At 50.2% G+C, this 16,673-nt stretch overlaps 2 protein-coding genes across 4 annotated transcripts in view; both read right to left on the bottom strand.

Annotated features, from left to right (window-relative positions):
• Positions 1-16,673, bottom strand: part of LOC148400019 (uncharacterized) — a 298,099-nt gene that overhangs the window by 275,700 nt on the left and 5,726 nt on the right. The window lies entirely within an intron of this gene.
• LOC148400020 (janus kinase and microtubule-interacting protein 3-like) lies at positions 851-4,513 on the bottom strand. The gene is made up of 13 exons (XM_088371579.1): positions 4,060-4,513; positions 3,905-3,975; positions 3,664-3,768; positions 3,406-3,519; positions 3,208-3,247; positions 2,924-2,986; positions 2,416-2,837; positions 2,230-2,295; positions 2,100-2,168; positions 1,946-2,023; positions 1,656-1,889; positions 1,451-1,576; positions 851-1,081 (listed from the first exon to the last, which is right to left on the bottom strand). Exons 7-12 carry the CDS (start codon positions 2,668-2,670, stop codon positions 1,460-1,462), a joined length of 819 nt encoding a protein of 272 aa, XP_088227705.1. The 5' UTR covers positions 2,671-2,837; positions 2,924-2,986; positions 3,208-3,247; positions 3,406-3,519; positions 3,664-3,768; positions 3,905-3,975; positions 4,060-4,513; the 3' UTR covers positions 851-1,081; positions 1,451-1,459.

Below are 16,673 nucleotides of genomic sequence, written 5' to 3'. Positions count from 1 at the left end.
CAAGTTAACTCTCCCCGCGGATTTGAATTCCGGCGAAAGTTACGCCCATCGACGTCACGTATGTCACGTGACCACGACGTGGCAGATGTCATATAGCAACCGCTGTTTTGTTTAGTAGATTTACAGTTGTTATGCATTGGCATAATGGTGTGCACTCAAAATAGATTTAAATAAATTAAATATTTCTTCTGCCTACTCCCTTTTAAACAAGTTAACTCTGCCCACGTCCATTGACGTCTTGTCTGCGTCACGTGACCACGACGTAGCGACGTCATATAGTAACCGCTGTTTTGACCAGTAGACTTAGTTATTATGCGTTGACATAATGGCGCACTGGTTAGCATGGCCACCTCTTAAGCATGATGATGCGGGTTCGACGCCTGATCAATGTTAGCATGGAGTGAGCTGAAGTGCATGGCGCTGAAGATTTGAATCTTTGAAATGCGCTGAGGTCTGACATATCAGGCAGAATGGTTTGCCATCACGTTCAACAAAAAATAGAAACTTTCCCACTCTGATTAAAACGTCCTGTGTTCATCTACGTATTTTTGTTTTGCTGTGCATCTTTTCCCTGCCATTTCGAGAGCCCAATTGACACTCATAGTTTAAAGAAATGTGTTTGCCCATCCTACTTTGTGGAATTTCACCACATGCGCTTTTGACCAAAATACCAAATTGAACTCAAGTGAAGCCAACACGCACAACCCCCCCCCCCCCACACACACACACACACACACACACACAAATGTTGATATGAACATAAAAGAGCCGCATGCGGTTCGGGAGTTGCGGCTTGGCCAAACCTGTACTATACAACTTTATTTGTATAAAATTTTCACAACAGCTGTCACACAAACAAAGCGGGAAAAACCGAAGACGTGCGTGTTCCGCCCACGCTGGATTTATTTGCACCTTTGAAAAGACACCGTATTGCCGCAGATGTGGCAAAGAGTACTTTTGGGCATCTGAGACGGAAGGATGTCCAAAGCATCACGTCACCTGCTCTGGTAGGCATGGTGGTGGGACGTTGAGGTCAACCGCTTTGGGGTTGGCTGACTCTTTGATCGCAGGATGCCACACACTTGAAGACAGAAGCAGAAAAGCAGAGCTAAATGCAAAATGTACTCACCGGTGACTCCAATTTTTTTCCCCCCTGAAGAAACAGCTGGACGGGTGGCCCCGGCTGGCCAGTGGGACTCTTGTTATTCTGACCCTTTTTAGTGCGCGTTTGGGGCAACAACCGTTTTTTGTGGCGCTCTCTTCTGGTTCAAAAGTGCCCTGCATGTGAATTTGCTTTTCCTGCCTTCTGATTGGATGAGCGCCGGTGTGACGCGGTGCCTCTGTCACCGTGGCGGGGGGTATACGTTGGCATCGGAGCGTCTGCCAACGTCTGAGACCGGCTGGCAGTGTATCGGAGGTGTCGAGTGCGGTGCCGCTGGAGCTCACTCACCAGCTGGTGTTAGGGCCACAGAATGAAGGCCAAGGAGAAGAATAGAAAGAGAAACAGAAACTTCTCCTCCAATTGTTTGATTTGTCTCTTCTGAGCTTCGATGAATTCTTTCAGCTCTTTGTTCCTCTAGGACGGACAAATGGAAAGTGGCATTCAAAAGCCAGTAAGCGTGCAAGTAAGTGCCGGGCTGGCTTTGGGCCCTTACCTGTTGCGCGCTGTGCAGCAGATCCATTCTCTCTTGGAGGATGCAAGCGTCGCGCTCCCTCAACTCGCACATCAGGGCTCGCTTCCATTGGTCCACGGCGCTCCTAAGCTCTTCTCTCTGATCCGCCGTCAGCACGTCATTCACGCCAGCGTGGCTGGCTTTTTCGCCGTCCGTGGCGGGGCAGTCCCGCTGCGGTAGCGCCTCGTACAACATGGCCTCCAGCTCCAGGATCCTCTGGGCCGCAATCCTCGTCCATCAGTGGTCCGGCGGGAGATTTGAGGGCGGCTTACCTTATGAGCCTGGTCCATGGAACACTTCCTGAAGTCCAACTCTTCATCCAGGTAGCCCTTCTGCTTGCAGAACATATCCTAGCACAGCTCAAGGTCAGAATTGTTGGGGCACATTGCCGGAGTTCCCCTTGGCTGATGTCGCGTGTCTGTCTACCTTCTCACTTTCAATGTCCAACATCTTCTGTTGAAGTGCTGACTTGGTCACTTTGATGTATTCTAACCACTGAGGAAAGGCTGCTGTCACATAAGCAGAATGCGAGAGCGTGCGTGGACGTGCGCGTTACCTTCTCGGCTAGGGTGAGAAGGGTCCTGGCGTGAATCACGACCACCTGCTCCTCGTTGGTGAGATTCTGCAAGAGCCCAAAGGCACAGCGTCAACAAGCTTCTTTCAGCGCAAAGCCTTCCAAAAGTCACATTTGAGCCGCCGAGTCTCGTGGAGTGCGAACATAAGGAGTTCGACATACACTTACGGCGTTATAGCCCAGGATGTCCAGCTTCTTCATCAGATCACTGATGACGATGTCCGGGGGAAAGGCGCAAGGAGCAATGTAAGGTGTTCTGGGACCTCGGGTTAAGGTTAGGGTTGCGAGGGACGCCTTACGTACGCTCACGCCCTCGGCCTCGCAGTAGATCTGCAAAGGGCTGAGGCCGTCTGGGAAACGGACTTGCAGAAACTTCAAGACGGGGGAGCGCCACTCCCTCTCCTGAAAGGCAGAGGCATGCATCCGTCCGTCCGTCCGTCCGTCCGTCCGTCACATCTCTGGCCTCAACACGCTTGTGCGAGTCTTCCCACCTCCAGCTCCAGGATGCGGAACTCAAGCAGTTCGTTTTGGTCTCGGATATCCTGGATGTGCTCTTTCAGACGCGCTTCTTCCGCCTCCATCCGCCTGACCTGAAAAGACAGTCAGACCTCATCTGCGGGGCTTCCCGACAGGTGTGACGCCAAGCGACTCCGCCCAGCGCCTTTCTTTCCGTCACCTTTTCGGCCAACTGCTGATTGCTCTGACGCAGCAGCTGCTTCTCCTCCACCCACTTGACATTCTAGAAGAGACAAACGCGTGGACAGCTTTGGAATGTTGTGTCATTTTCATCCACAAATTCTTTGGTTGACTGGAAAATGACATTTGCTTTTCTCCGCATTTTCCCAGCCACGTTCGGGGGGGGGGGGGGGGGGGTGTTGGTCCAGTAATGCCAGACGGATGACTGACTGAAGAATGTAGCTATTTTGTCTGAGAAAAAGGTGTGCTCATTGATGAGCTTACCTGTCCTTGTTGCTTCAGCGCTGACTCCAGATCTGCTACTCTGCTTTGATAGTGACCCATTTCTACCATCAGCTTTTCTCTGGTCTGAAAGGAGGAGGAGGGAGGCTCCTCCTCCTCCTTTCAGACCAGAGAACACCCGAGGCTGGGTGAGAACGGGGAGGCTGCGACCCGGCCGGGGGTTGCGGGAAGGGGCGCCACCTTGATCTCCTTCTCGGCGTCGTAGTCCCCTTTCGCTGGTCTGGGCTAGCAGAGCGTAGGCTCGTTGCAGCGCTTGATATTCTTGCGTCAGCTGGCGGTAGCGAAGCTCCGCCTCTTCATGCACACACCAATGCAACACAGCACTAGTACCAGAATCAGTCAGACCGGCGACAAAGCACCCGCGACGCAAAGACGAGTCCGATTCCAGGCTGAAGAGGAATGTTTGGTGCCAATACGCTGGCAGAAATGGCGGGCTACCTCTTCGGGTTCCGTGTCGGGGGTTCTGTCGGTGTGAAAAGACAAGGACGATCCGTCCGAGTCCACCAACACGTCTTCGTCGTAGCCGTAAAATGTTTCGATGACCTGCGGGCGCGGAAGCAAACATCTCTCTGAACAAACTGAAGCGACACCTCACAATGAATCGACGAGAGGAACGATAGCGAGAAAAAGGCCATTTCATCTTGCGCAACACCAAGCAGCCGCAAACAAACAGACTCACCTTGCAGGACCTCACGCTTTGTTCCTCCTCAGAGATTCTCGACGTCGGTATCGTAGCAGCAAATCTCTCTCCTGTCGACACAAATAATCCGCCTTTGAGATTCTTTGGATGCAAAGGGAACGAACGGCTCCGGCGCAGAAACAAACGCGACTCACAATGACATTTCTGACATGAGCTCCTGTCTCCAGAGCCTGAAAAACACGTCACCGGCGATGATTGGAGGGACGCTCGTCTTTTCCAAAAGTGACAACTACAGGGTGTGTCAGGGTTTTCCAGATTATCTTTATCGTATCATTGTGTTGCTTTGACTTTGACTGCGACCTGTAATAAATAATATTATTTATCCCTTATTTATCCCTATCGCTTATCCCTTCCTACACAAAGTCGTAAAACACCCCTTGCTATGTTTTGACTAGAGGTCAAGGGCTTCCTCTATTCAATCCACTCTTACACCCACCCTGTTTCTCTTAATTAAAATGCTCGTGCAGGAGCCGAGAGTCAGACTTCATTCGTACAACGGATGGACTCTCCACCTGCAGGTGTCCAAAAGAACTTACTTGTCTCCCGTGTGGTTCTTGCAAAATAAGTTGGAGCGAGCGCAACTCTAACAGGGTGCATTTTGCCACTAGCTGCCTACGGACAATGACGCCGCGCTCGCGGCTCATGGTTGACGGGCTGAGCAGCCGGGCAAGTCCGTCGTTTTCAGCGCACAGCGAGTGGCAAAGGCGCTGACAAAACGGGAGCTTTGAGCTGCTGAAAACGGCAAAACAAGTCTAAAGCGTGTTCAAACGCGTGCGCACAATGCTCCTGCTTGAAAGGTCGGAATTTAAGGGGCCAATTTTTTGGATGGCGGCCGCCGGCCAAGCTTTGGACGGAAAAGGTTTCCTGGCGACAGCGAGCGAGCGCGGCGCTGCCGTACGTGCACCGAGTCGCCTGCCTGAAGACCTTGGACAAGTCGTCGATGATGTGCCGCTGCTCCACAACTTGAAGGAACTCCATTTCACCGTCCTGCTGGCCGCAACCGCGGTCCAGGTCATTGAGCGAACTAGGCCTTCTCTGTGGAACACAAATGCAGTGGACTCTGTTGGCACGCCGCCGTTGTCCGCGTCGACTTACCAAGCTTGCCATCTCCTCGTTCTCCTGGGTGACAAAGCGCACTTTGTTTTCAAGGCGACACAGCACCAGCGAGAGTTCTTCATTCTTCCTGCTCAGGCGTTTGTTTTTGTACGGGAGTGGCAGAAACTGGCTTTCTGTTTCTCTCAGTCGCTTTAGCTGCAAGCATGAAGTGCGGGATGTGAAAGACGCACAACACGCGGGCCAGAACGTATCCATTCCTTTTGCATCGGTTTGAACGGAATCGTGGCTTTGGCTCCCAATAAAAGACATCTACCAGGCAACCGACTCGCCGCGCCGCTCAACTAATAAGCAAGCGCAATGGGTGCCTCGCTGGATGGCGCGCATCAAACGTAGCGCAAACCTTCAAGCGTGCCGTCAATAAATTACCAGTTCATTGCGCTCTTCAGAAAGCAGGGCGTTTCGATCCTCCAGTTTCCTGATGACTGCGCTGAGCTCAGCGATTTTCAGATGAAACCGTCGCGTGTCCCGATCCTCCTGAGACTGAAAACGCCCCGCAACACACACACACAAGCACTCGTTCAAAGTTCAAAACTGTTTTTGTGCTACCTTCCTCCAGCAACGAACTAAGTCATGCGTACTGCAAGTGTGTGATGAGGTGGCTTACGCAATGAAGAGGATTGCTAGTAGCGGCGTTGACCCCACTTCCAGGGTAGTTTAGGCCCGCCCTTTGGGAATCCCTCAGGGCAGCGATCTGCTGCTCGGCAGCCTGAGTCTGCAGCTGAAGGCGGTGGACGTGGCCGGCCCCAGGGCTTCATCCAAAACACTAACCGCTCTGTCTTTCAGCTTGATCTCATCCGTCTGGATGTACAAACGGGGAGCGCTCAGGCAGGCGGGCAAACTCATTTGCCAGAATTGTGACAAAAACAAAGAGAGCAACCGGCCAATTTTTTTCTGGAATCGACTAGAACACCTTTGCTGTGACAAAAGCGAAGCGAGCAACCGGACATTTTCTTCTTGTGAAATAGAATAGAATAGAATGCCTTAGGTGTCATTGCACTGCAGGTATACAACGAAATTGGGAACATAGCCACGCACCGCGCATCTGATCAGTCCTACCAGTCGGCGGATCTCCCTCTCGCAGTCTCTCTTGGTTCGGCTCAGCTCCTCCCGATGCTGGTGATGAGCCGATCGGAGCTCGGCCGCTCGGGACTGCCAGGCCTGCTGGGCCGCTGCCAGGGCTTCTTCCGCGCTCCTGGTGGAGGCGACACCGCTCGGTCTCCCGACACCGCCGCGTCTCCTCCACCTCCGCCAGCAAAGCGCCCCCCCTCCTCACCTGAGCAGACATTGCGCCACACCGGGCCGTTGAGACCGCAACGGAGCGCCGCGACGCTTACTGGGGACAAGCTACACAATACGGTAGCGGCCGCATCGAAGCCCGACGTGGCGTGCGGATAGTCAGACACGGATAGAGCGGATCACCTTGTCCATGGAGCCGTCCCTCAGGCTGAGGACCAAGGCATTCAGTCGCTGGATCTCTCCATCTTTGATTTTGATCACTCTCATCAGCTCCATTTCATGCTGCCGCAGTAATGTCTCCCTGGTAATGGCTAACTCTTTCTGCTTCTCCTCATGGAGTTTGCTTTTGAGTTCCGTCATGGCGGCGGTGGCACGGTGGTGCTCCGCCCGCAGGTCCTGACTTCTCTCTCTCTCCAGACAGCTGACCTGACATGACTTAGACTTAGACTTAGACAAACTTTATTGTCATCTTGTCTGCACATGGTGCATACAAAACGAAATTCCGTTGCATACGTCTTACAACAAAGTAGTGATATTGCAGTTGAATAGAAGTAACATACCCTATGAAAATATATATATATACATATATACTATATATATATATATATATATATATATTAAAAATAAGTATAAAGTGCAGCAGTGATAATTATGCAATAGTGCAAGTAGGCAAAACAGTATTCAAGAGTGTGCAGAGGAATGCTAAACCATGTATTAAACTTCTATTTAAAGGGTTTATACAAGTTCAGTAAAGTTGGTAGTGCGAGATAGTGCAAGATAGAGGTCCGTAGTGTCATAAAGTACAGTTCTGTGAATGTGTGATGCAGAGTTCAGTTTAGAGCTCAACAGTTCTAGTGTTCAACAGTCTGATGACAGCAGGGAAAAAGCTGTTGCAGAACCTGGTGGACCTGCAGCGGATGCTGCAAACCTCTTCCCAGAGGGCAGCAGGGAGAACAGTCCATGGTGGGGGTGTGATGGGTCATTGATGATGTTACGGGCACGGGACATGCAGCGCTGAGATGAAATGTCCTGAATGGAGGGAAGAGGAGCCCCTATGATCCTCTCTGCTGTCCTCACCACTCTCCTCACGTTCTTCCAATCGGAGGCGGTGCAGCCTCCACACCACACAGAGAGACAGCTTGTCAGAATGCTCTCTATGGTGCTCCTGTAGAACGTCCTCATGATGGGTGGGGGCAGGTGGGCTCTCCTCATCCTCCGCAGGAAGTACAAGCGCTTCTGTGCCCTCTTGACCAGTGCCGTAGTGTTCATAGTCCAGGTGAGGTCTTCTGTGATGTGGACCCCCAGGAATTTGGTGGTGCTGACCACCTCCACAGCTGAGCTGTTGATGATCAGTGGAGCGTGGTGAGGCTGTTTTTTCCTGAAGTCGACGATGATCTCCTTCATCTTCTCCTCATTCAGGATCAGGCTGTTTTCTCTGCACCAGCCCACCAGCTGCTCCACCTCCTCTCTGTAGTCCAGGTCGTTGTTGTCTCTGATGAGCCCCACCACCGTTGTGTCGTCTGCTGACTTCACGATGTGATTGGTGGTGAACCTGAGGACGCAGTCGTGTGTCATCAGGGTGCACAGCAGGGGGCTCAGGACGCAGCCCTGAAGGGAGCCTGTGCTGAGGGTGATGACATCAGAGGTGTTCTGTCCGACCCGGACTGACTGAGGTCTGTTGGTGAGGAAGTCTAGCAGCCAGTTGCGAAGGGGGGTGTTGAAGCCCAGGTGTTCCAATTTTCCTACCAGATGCTGTGGGATGATGGTGTTAAACGCTGAGCTGAAGTCCAGGAACAGCCTCCGCACATGGGTGTTCTTCTCCTCCAGGTGAGCCAGGCTCAGGTGAAGAACGGAGGAGATGGCGTCCTGAGTGGAGCGGTTTTGCCGGTCGGCAAACTGGAACGGGTCAAATAATAGGGGGAGTCTGGAAACGATGTGACCTTTAAGCAGCCTTTCGAAGCACTTCATCATAACCGGAGTCAGTGCAACAGGCCGGTAATCATTAAATGAGGTGATTTGAGGTTTCTTCGGCACCGGAATGATGGAGGCAGTCTTAAAGCACGCCGGCACTGTGGCTTGGCCCAGCGAGGTGTTAAAAATGTCTGTGATGACCCCAGCCAGATGACTTGCACATTCCCTGAACACACGCCCAGGAATGTTGTCGGGGCCAGGGGCCTTACAGGGGTTGACTCTCCTCAGGGTCTTCAACACATCGGCGGAGTCAAGGCAGAGTACCTCCTCTTCCTGATGGGGGACAGTTTTAACTGCTGGAGTGCCGTTTAGTGCCTCGAACCTCCCAAAGAAGTTATTTAGACCATTTAGAAAGTCAGCATCAACTACACCCACCGGGGGGGGGGGGAGGGTGAGTTGTAGTCTGTAATCGCCCGTATGCCTTGCCACATACTCCTGATGTTTTTGACGTCGTGGAAACGATCCTGAAATTTTCGACTGCGGTCTCGCTTCGCTATCCTGATGGCACGGTTCAAGTTGGCTCTCGCTGTCCTCAGTGTCTCCTTGTCGCCAGACTTGAAGGCAGAGTTCCGCGCTCGTAGCGTTTGACGTACCTCCTCAGTCATCCAGGGTCGTTGGTTGCTCCGGGTGATGATATTCTTAGTGGTGCTGACGTCCTCGGTGCATTTGTTGATGTAGGCTGACACAGTCATGGCACACGCATGTCTAATCTACATCGGGAAAACTGGGAGGGAGGGAGGCAGGCAGGGAGGCAGGCAGGGAGGCAGGCAGGCAGTGTCTGTCTGTTGAGGTTTTCACCTTGTTCTTCTCCTGCTGAAGTTCTAACTGGACGTCCATCAGTTTGGTTCTCAGCTCGTCATTGGCGGCCTGAAGGGCGTCCGTTCGCTCCGCCTTGGCCCGCCCTGCCGGAGCTCGTTTGGACATCTCTTACTCGAGTCTCGCCCGGTCGTCAGTCAGAGATCACAACATTTGTACCTGGAGAGCACAAACGCAGCGCTGTTTTCCACTGGCTTCGAACTCAACTTCAATCGGTACCGTAACTTACAACATCATAAACATAGAACTAGCTTGACTTATTCATTGAATAAATGCATTTGGTTCTTCAAAACTGCATCACGCAACATAGCGTGACCGAGACGGCCGTTATCCACCTGCGTGAAGTTATTTGGTGAAATGAATGAGATGTTTAAGACACCATCGTTCTGTCTCTATGTAGATGAAGGTAAATAATCGATTGCTGAAGGTCCAAAGGTGTTGTGATAAACAAATAAACATATTAGTGATTAGTGACATATTTGTGATAAACATATTAGGCAGGATAATCACATATGTTAACGTGACTGCCCACACTGTATTTATTTATGGTTATTTGTTAAATCGAGTACTGTTAGACATGAAATAGGAAGTGTTTAACATAAATGGAAGACGAAAGGGGTACTCACCATTGTAGCTCCTGCTGGTCAATGATACGAGCCTCTTCTTGCAGTGGAAAACATACAGCCAACAAACACCGTGGAACCTAAAGGAATGAAATTAAACATTAACATTTAGCCTCAACCAACATTCACAGATACAACGCAACGCAAACTACACAAACGTAAATCTTTTTAAACACAATGAGTTGTACTTACCGTGTACGCTCTAGACGGTCCACTTGCAAGCGGAAAATAAAGATATTTCTGTTGATAATCGTCGTGTTTGTATCCGGTGTCTCGCTCAAGGCCATTGCGCCCACAGATTTGAATTTTGGCGAGAGTTCAGCCTATTGACGTCATTTCCGCGGTGTAATACCCGCATATCTGAAACGGCAAAGTTAAGAGTAGAGTTAAATAAAGTTTTTAGTCAACGCAATAATTTACAACCGTTGACCAGTCGAAATAATCGTCGAAATTTGGCGTCTGTGGCTGGAAGCAGACGCCGAGTTCGACATTCCTCCCAAACGCCACACTCCCTCGCTTTTCAGGGCTAAAAAAAAACAGTTGTAATTACCTTGTACGCTCTAGACGGTCAAGTTGCAAGCTGAAAACAAAAATATTTGCCTTGTTAGTCATCGTGTTACTAACAGCTGTGTCTTGTTTGCCAGAACTGCCGCTTTCCTACTTCCTGTTGCAAGCCACGCCCACGGATTATAATTTTGCCGTGAGTTCCCCCTATTGACGTCATGTCCGCGTCACATGACTGCGACGTAATATTATCTAAAACTGTTTGTGCGGTATTGTGTTGTTCTGTGCGGTATTGTGTTATTCTGTGCGGCGTCGTGTTGTTCTGTGCGGCGTCGTGTTGTTCAGTGCGACGTCGTGTTGTTCAGTGCGGCATGGTGTTGTTCAGTGCGGCATGGTGTTGTTCAGTGCGGCATGGTGTTGTTCAGTGCGGCATAATGTTGTTCAGTGCGGCATAGTGTTGTTCAGTGCGGCATGGTGTTGTTCAGTGCGGCATGGTGTTGTTCAGTGCGGCATGGTGTTGTTCAGTGCGGCATAATGTTGTTCAGTGCGGCATGGTGTTGTTCAGTGCGGGATGGTGTTGTTCAGTGCAGGATGGTGTTGTTCAGTGCGGCATGGTGTTGTTCAATGCGGCATGGTGTTGTTCAGTGCGGGATGGTGTTGTTCAGTGCGGCATGGTGTTGTTCAGTGCGGCATAATGTTGTTCAGTGCGGCATGGTGTTGTTCAGTGCGGCATGGTGTTGTTCAGTGCGGCATGGTGTTGTTCAGTGCGGCATGGTGTTGTTCAGTGCGGAATGGTGTTGTTCAGTGCGGCATGGTGTTGTTCAGTCCGGGATGGTGTTGTTCAATGCGGGATCGTGTTGTTCAGTGCGGGGTGGTGTTGTTCAGTGCGGGATGGTGTTGTTCAGTGCGGCATGGTGTTGTTCAATGCGGCATGGTGTTGTTCAGTGCGGGATGGTGTTGTTCATTGCGGCATGGTGTTGTTCAGTGCGGCATGGTGTTGTTCAGTGCGGCATGGTGTTGTTCAGTGCGGCATGGTGTTGTTCAGTGCGGCATAATGTTGTTCAGTGCGGCATGGTGTTGTTCAGTGTGGAAAGGTGTTGTTCAGTGCAGGATGGTGTTGTTCAGTGCGGCATGGTGTTGTTCAATGCAGGATCGTGTTGTTCAGTGCAGCATAATGTTGTTCAGTGCAGCATGGTGTTGTTCAGTGCGGCATGGTGTTGTTCAATGCGGCATGGTGTTGTTCACTGCGGGATGGTGTTGTTCAATGCGGGATCGTGTTGTTCAGTGCGGCATAATGTTGTTCAGTGCAGCATGGTGTTGTTCAGTGCGGCATGGTGTTGTTCAGTGCGACATAATGTTGTTTAGTGCGGCATAATGTTGTTCAGTGCGGCATAATGTTGTTCAGTGCGGCATGGTGTTGTTCAGTGCGGCATGGTGTTGTTCAGTGCGGCATGGTGTTGTTCAGTGCAGGATGGTGTTGTTCAGTGCGGCATGGTGTTGTTCAATGCGGCATGGTGTTGTTCAGTGCGGGATGGTGTTGTTCAGTGCAGGATGGTGTTGTTCAGTGCGGCATGGTGTTGTTCAGTGCGGAATGGTGTTGTTCAGTGCGGCATGGTGTTGTTCAGTGCGGCATGGTGTTGTTCAGTGCAGGATGGTGTTGTTCAATGCGGGATCGTGTTGTTCAGTGCGGCATGGTGTTGTTCAGTGCGGCATGGTGTTGTTCAGTGCGGCATAATGTTGTTCAGTGCGGCATGGTGTTGTTCAGTGCGGCATGGTGTTGTTCAGTGCGGCATGGTGTTGTTCAGTGCGGCATGGTGTTGTTCAGTGCGGCATAATGTTGTCCAGTGCGCCATAATGTTGTTCAGTGCGGCATGGTGTTGTTTAGTGCGGGATGGTGTTGTTCAGTGCAGGATGGTGTTGTTCAGTGCGGCATGGTGTTGTTCAATGCGGCATGGTGTTGTTCAGTGCGGGATGGTGTTGTTCAGTGCGGCATGGTGTTGTTCAGTGCGGCATAATGTTGTTCAGTGCGGCATGGTGTTGTTCAGTGCGGCATGGTGTTGTTCAGTGCGGCATGGTGTTGTTCAGTGCGGCATGGTGTTGTTCAGTGCGGAATGGTGTTGTTCAGTGCGGCATGGTGTTGTTCAGTGCGGGATGGTGTTGTTCAATGCGGGATCGTGTTGTTCAGTGCGGGGTGGTGTTGTTCAGTGCAGGATGGTGTTGTTCAGTGCAGGATGGTGTTGTTCAGTGCGGCATGGTGTTGTTCAATGCAGGATCGTGTTGTTCAGTGCAGCATAATGTTGTTCAGTGCAGCATGGTGTTGTTCAGTGCGGCATGGTGTTGTTCAATGCGGCATGGTGTTGTTCAGTGCGGGATGGTGTTGTTCAGTGCGGCATGGTGTTTTTCAGTGCGGCATAATGTTGTTCAGTGCGGCATGGTGTTGTTCAGTGCGGCATGGTGTTGTTCAGTGGAGGATGGTGTTGTTCAGTGCGGCATGGTGTTGTTCAATGCAGGATCGTGTTGTTCAGTGCAGCATAATGTTGTTCAGTGCAGCATGGTGTTGTTCAGTGCGGCATGGTGTTGTTCAATGCGGCATGGTGTTGTTCACTGCGGGATGGTGTTGTTCAATGCGGGATCGTGTTGTTCAGTGCGGCATAATGTTGTTCAGTGCAGCATGGTGTTGTTCAGTGCGGCATGGTGTTGTTCAGTGCGACATAATGTTGTTTAGTGCGGCATAATGTTGTTCAGTGCGGCATAATGTTGTTCAGTGCGGCATGGTGTTGTTCAGTGCGGCATGGTGTTGTTCAGTGCGGCATGGTGTTGTTCAGTGCAGGATGGTGTTGTTCAGTGCGGCATGGTGTTGTTTAATGCGGCATGGTGTTGTTCAGTGCGGGATGGTGTTGTTCAGTGCAGGATGGTGTCGTTCAGTGCGGCATGGTGTTGTTCAGTGCGGAATGGTGTTGTTCAGTGCGGCATGGTGTTGTTCAGTGCGGCATGGTGTTGTTCAGTGCAGGATGGTGTTGTTCAATGCGGGATCGTGTTGTTCAGTGCGGCATGGTGTTGTTCAGTGCGGCATGGTGTTGTTCAGTGCGGCATAATGTTGTTCAGTGCGGCATGGTGTTGTTCAGTGCGGCATGGTGTTGTTCAGTGCGGCATGGTGTTGTTCAGTGCGGCATGGTGTTGTTCAGTGCGGCATAATGTTGTCCAGTGCGCCATAATGTTGTTCAGTGCGGCATGGTGTTGTTTAGTGCGGGATGGTGTTGTTCAGTGCAGGATGGTGTTGTTCAGTGCGGCATGGTGTTGTTCAATGCGGCATGGTGTTGTTCAGTGCGGGATGGTGTTGTTCAGTGCGGCATGGTGTTGTTCAGTGCGGCATAATGTTGTTCAGTGCGGCATGGCGTTGTTCAGTGCGGCATGGTGTTGTTCAGTGCGGCATGGTGTTGTTCAGTGCGGCATGGTGTTGTTCAGTGCGGAATGGTGTTGTTCAGTGCGGCATGGTGTTGTTCAGTGCGGGATGGTGTTCAATGCGGGATCGTGTTGTTCAGTGCGGGGTGGTGTTGTTCAGTGCAGGATGGTGTTGTTCAGTGCAGGATGGTGTTGTTCAGTGCGGCATGGTGTTGTTCAATGCAGGATCGTGTTGTTCAGTGCAGCATAATGTTGTTCAGTGCAGCATGGTGTTGTTCAGTGCGGCATGGTGTTGTTCAGTGCGGCATGGTGTTGTTCAGTGCGGCGTAATGTTGTTCAGTGCGGCATGGTGTTGTTCAGTGCGGAATGGTGTTGTTCAGTGCGGGATCGTGTTGTTCAGTGCAGGATGGTGTTGTTCAGTGCGGCATGGTGTTGCTCAGTGCGGCATGGTGTTGTTCAGTGCGGGATGGTGTTGTTCATTGCGGCATGGTGTTGTTCAGTGCGGCATGGTGTTGTTCAGTGCGGCATGGTGTTGTTCAGTGCGGCATAATGTTGTTCAGTGCGCCATAATGTTGTTCAGTGCGGCATGGTGTTGTTCAGTGCGGGATGGTGTTGTTCAGTGCAGGATGGTGTTGTTCAGTGCGGCATGGTGTTGTTCAGTGCGGCATAATGTTGTTCAGTGCGGCATAATGTTGTTCAGTGCGGCATAATGTTGTTCAGTGCGGGATGGTGTTGTTCATTGCGGCATGGTGTTGTTCAGTGCGGCATGGTGTTGTTCAGTGCGGCATGGTGTTGTTCAGTGCGGGATGGCTTTGTTCAGTGCAGGATGGTGTTGTTCAGTGCGGCATGGTGTTGTTCAGTGCGGCATGGTGTTGTTCATTTCGGCATAATGTTGTTCAGTGCGGCATAATGTTGTTTAGTGCGGCATGGTGTTGTTCAGTGCGGGATGGTGTTGTTCAGTGCGGCATGGTGTTGTTCAGTGCGGCATGGTGTTGTTCAGTGCGGGATGGCTTTGTTCAGTGCAGGATGGTGTTGTTCAGTGCGGCATGGTGTTGTTCAGTGCGGCATGGTGTTGTTCATTTCGGCATAATGTTGTTCAGTGCGGCATAATGTTGTTTAGTGCGGCATGGTGTTGTTCAGTGCGGGATGGTGTTGTTCAGTGCGTTATAATGTTGTTCAGTGCGGCATGGTGTTGTTCAGTGCGGCATGGTGTTGTTCAGTGCGGCATGGTCTTGTTCAGTGCGGCATAATGTTGTTCAGTGCGGCATAATGTTGTTCAGTGCGGCATGGTGTTGTTCAGTGCGGGATGGTGTTGTTCAGTGCGGGATGGTGTTGTTCAGTGCGGCATGGTGTTCAATGCGGAATGGTGTTGTTCAGTGCAGGATGGTGTTGTTCAGTGCGGCATGGTGTTGTTCAGTGCGGCATAATGTTGTTCAGTGCGGCATGGTGTTGTTCAGTGCGGCATGGTGTTGTTCAGTGCGGCATGGTGTTGTTCAGTGCGGCATAATGTTGTTCAGTGCGGCATGGTGTTGTTCAGTGCGGCATGGTGTTGTTCAGTGCGGCATAATGTTCAGTGCGGCATAATGTTGTTCAGTGCGGCATGGTGTTGTTCAGTGCGGGATGGTGTTGTTCAGTGCAGGATGGTGTTGTTCAGTGCGGCATGGTGTTCAGTGCGGGATGGTGTCTTTCAGTGCGGCATGGTGTCGTTCAGTGCGGCATGGTGTCTTTCAGTGCGGCATGGTGTCGTTCAGTGAGGCATGGTGTTGTTCAGTGCGGCATGGTGTTGTTTAGTGCGGCATGGTGTTGTTCAGTGCGGGATGGTGTTGTTCAGTGTGGCATGGTGTTCAGTGCGGCATGGTGTTGTTCAGTGCGGTATCGTGTTGTTCAGTGCGGTATCGTGTTTCTCAGTGCGGTATCGTGTTGTTCAGTGCAGTATCGTTGTGTTGTTCGTATTGTGTTTAACACTTAGCCTCTAACACTTAGCCTCTAACACTTAGCCTCTAGCATCTAGAAGGTAAATAAATAGGAAGGAAGGACTCACCGGTGACGTCTTCGCCCACGTCCAAGCGTTGTACTTTGTATTTTCATCCTTCTGACAGTGGAAAACATAGCCAACAAACACCGTGGAACCTAAACGAATGAAAGAAAACGATCATTTGGCCACAACCAACATTCACAGATACAACACAATGTGACGTGCGGGGTTGAGGTTAAAGGTTGAGTGAAGGGCCCTCGTTTTAAACTACTTTTTTGAAAAGGATTGGGAACAAGTAAGACGTATTTAATTTATTTAATGGGAAGTAGTAAGAGCTATTGAATTTAATCTATGTATTATATTCTATTGTATTGTATTCTGTTGTATTCTTTTGGATTGTATTCACACTAACCCCACTAAAACTTCAGCCCACAAAAACTCGCCTCTGGCGCCTAGCCTCTGGCACTTAGCCTCTAACACTTAGCCTTTAACACTTAGCCTTTAACACTTAGCCTTTAACACTTAGCCTAGAAGGTGAATAAATAGGGTTAAAGGTTGAGTGAAGGGACCTCGTTTTAAACTACTTTTTTGTAAAGGAGTGGGAACAAGTAAGACGTATTTAATTTATTTAATGGGAAGTAGTAAGACTTATTAAATTTATTTAATCTACTTTTCTTCCCAGGCAAAATTTGATGTGCTGCAATTCCAAATTTCCAAAGTGAATGAAGGAATGAAGTCCTTTAAATTATGATTTTGTATAAATACTAGGCATTAACACAAAATCGACGGCACAAAATGGGCAGACTTTACTTGTTTGAAAAGGACTGGTTACAAGACAGACTTTTTTAATTTATTTAATGGGAAGAAGACTTATTTAGTTTAATTGATCTATTTTTGTTCCCTGGCAAAATTCGATTTGCTGCAATTCCAAATTTCCAAAGTGAATGAAGGAAAGAAGTCGTTTAAATTATGATTTTGTTTAAATACTAGGCATAGACACAAAATCTACGGCACAAAATGGGCAGACTTTACTTGTTTGAAGAGGACTGGTTACAAGACAGACTTTTCTGATTTATTTAATGGGAAGAAGACTTATTTAGTTTAT

Source organism: Syngnathus floridae, chromosome 3 (assembly GCF_059516105.1).
Source record: "Syngnathus floridae isolate MCC-2025c chromosome 3, RoL_Sflo_1.0, whole genome shotgun sequence".
Lineage (NCBI taxonomy): Eukaryota > Metazoa > Chordata > Actinopteri > Syngnathiformes > Syngnathidae > Syngnathus > Syngnathus floridae.
The sequence above is the reverse complement of the archived record's forward strand: the minus strand, read 5'-3'. Positions and strand labels throughout refer to the sequence as shown.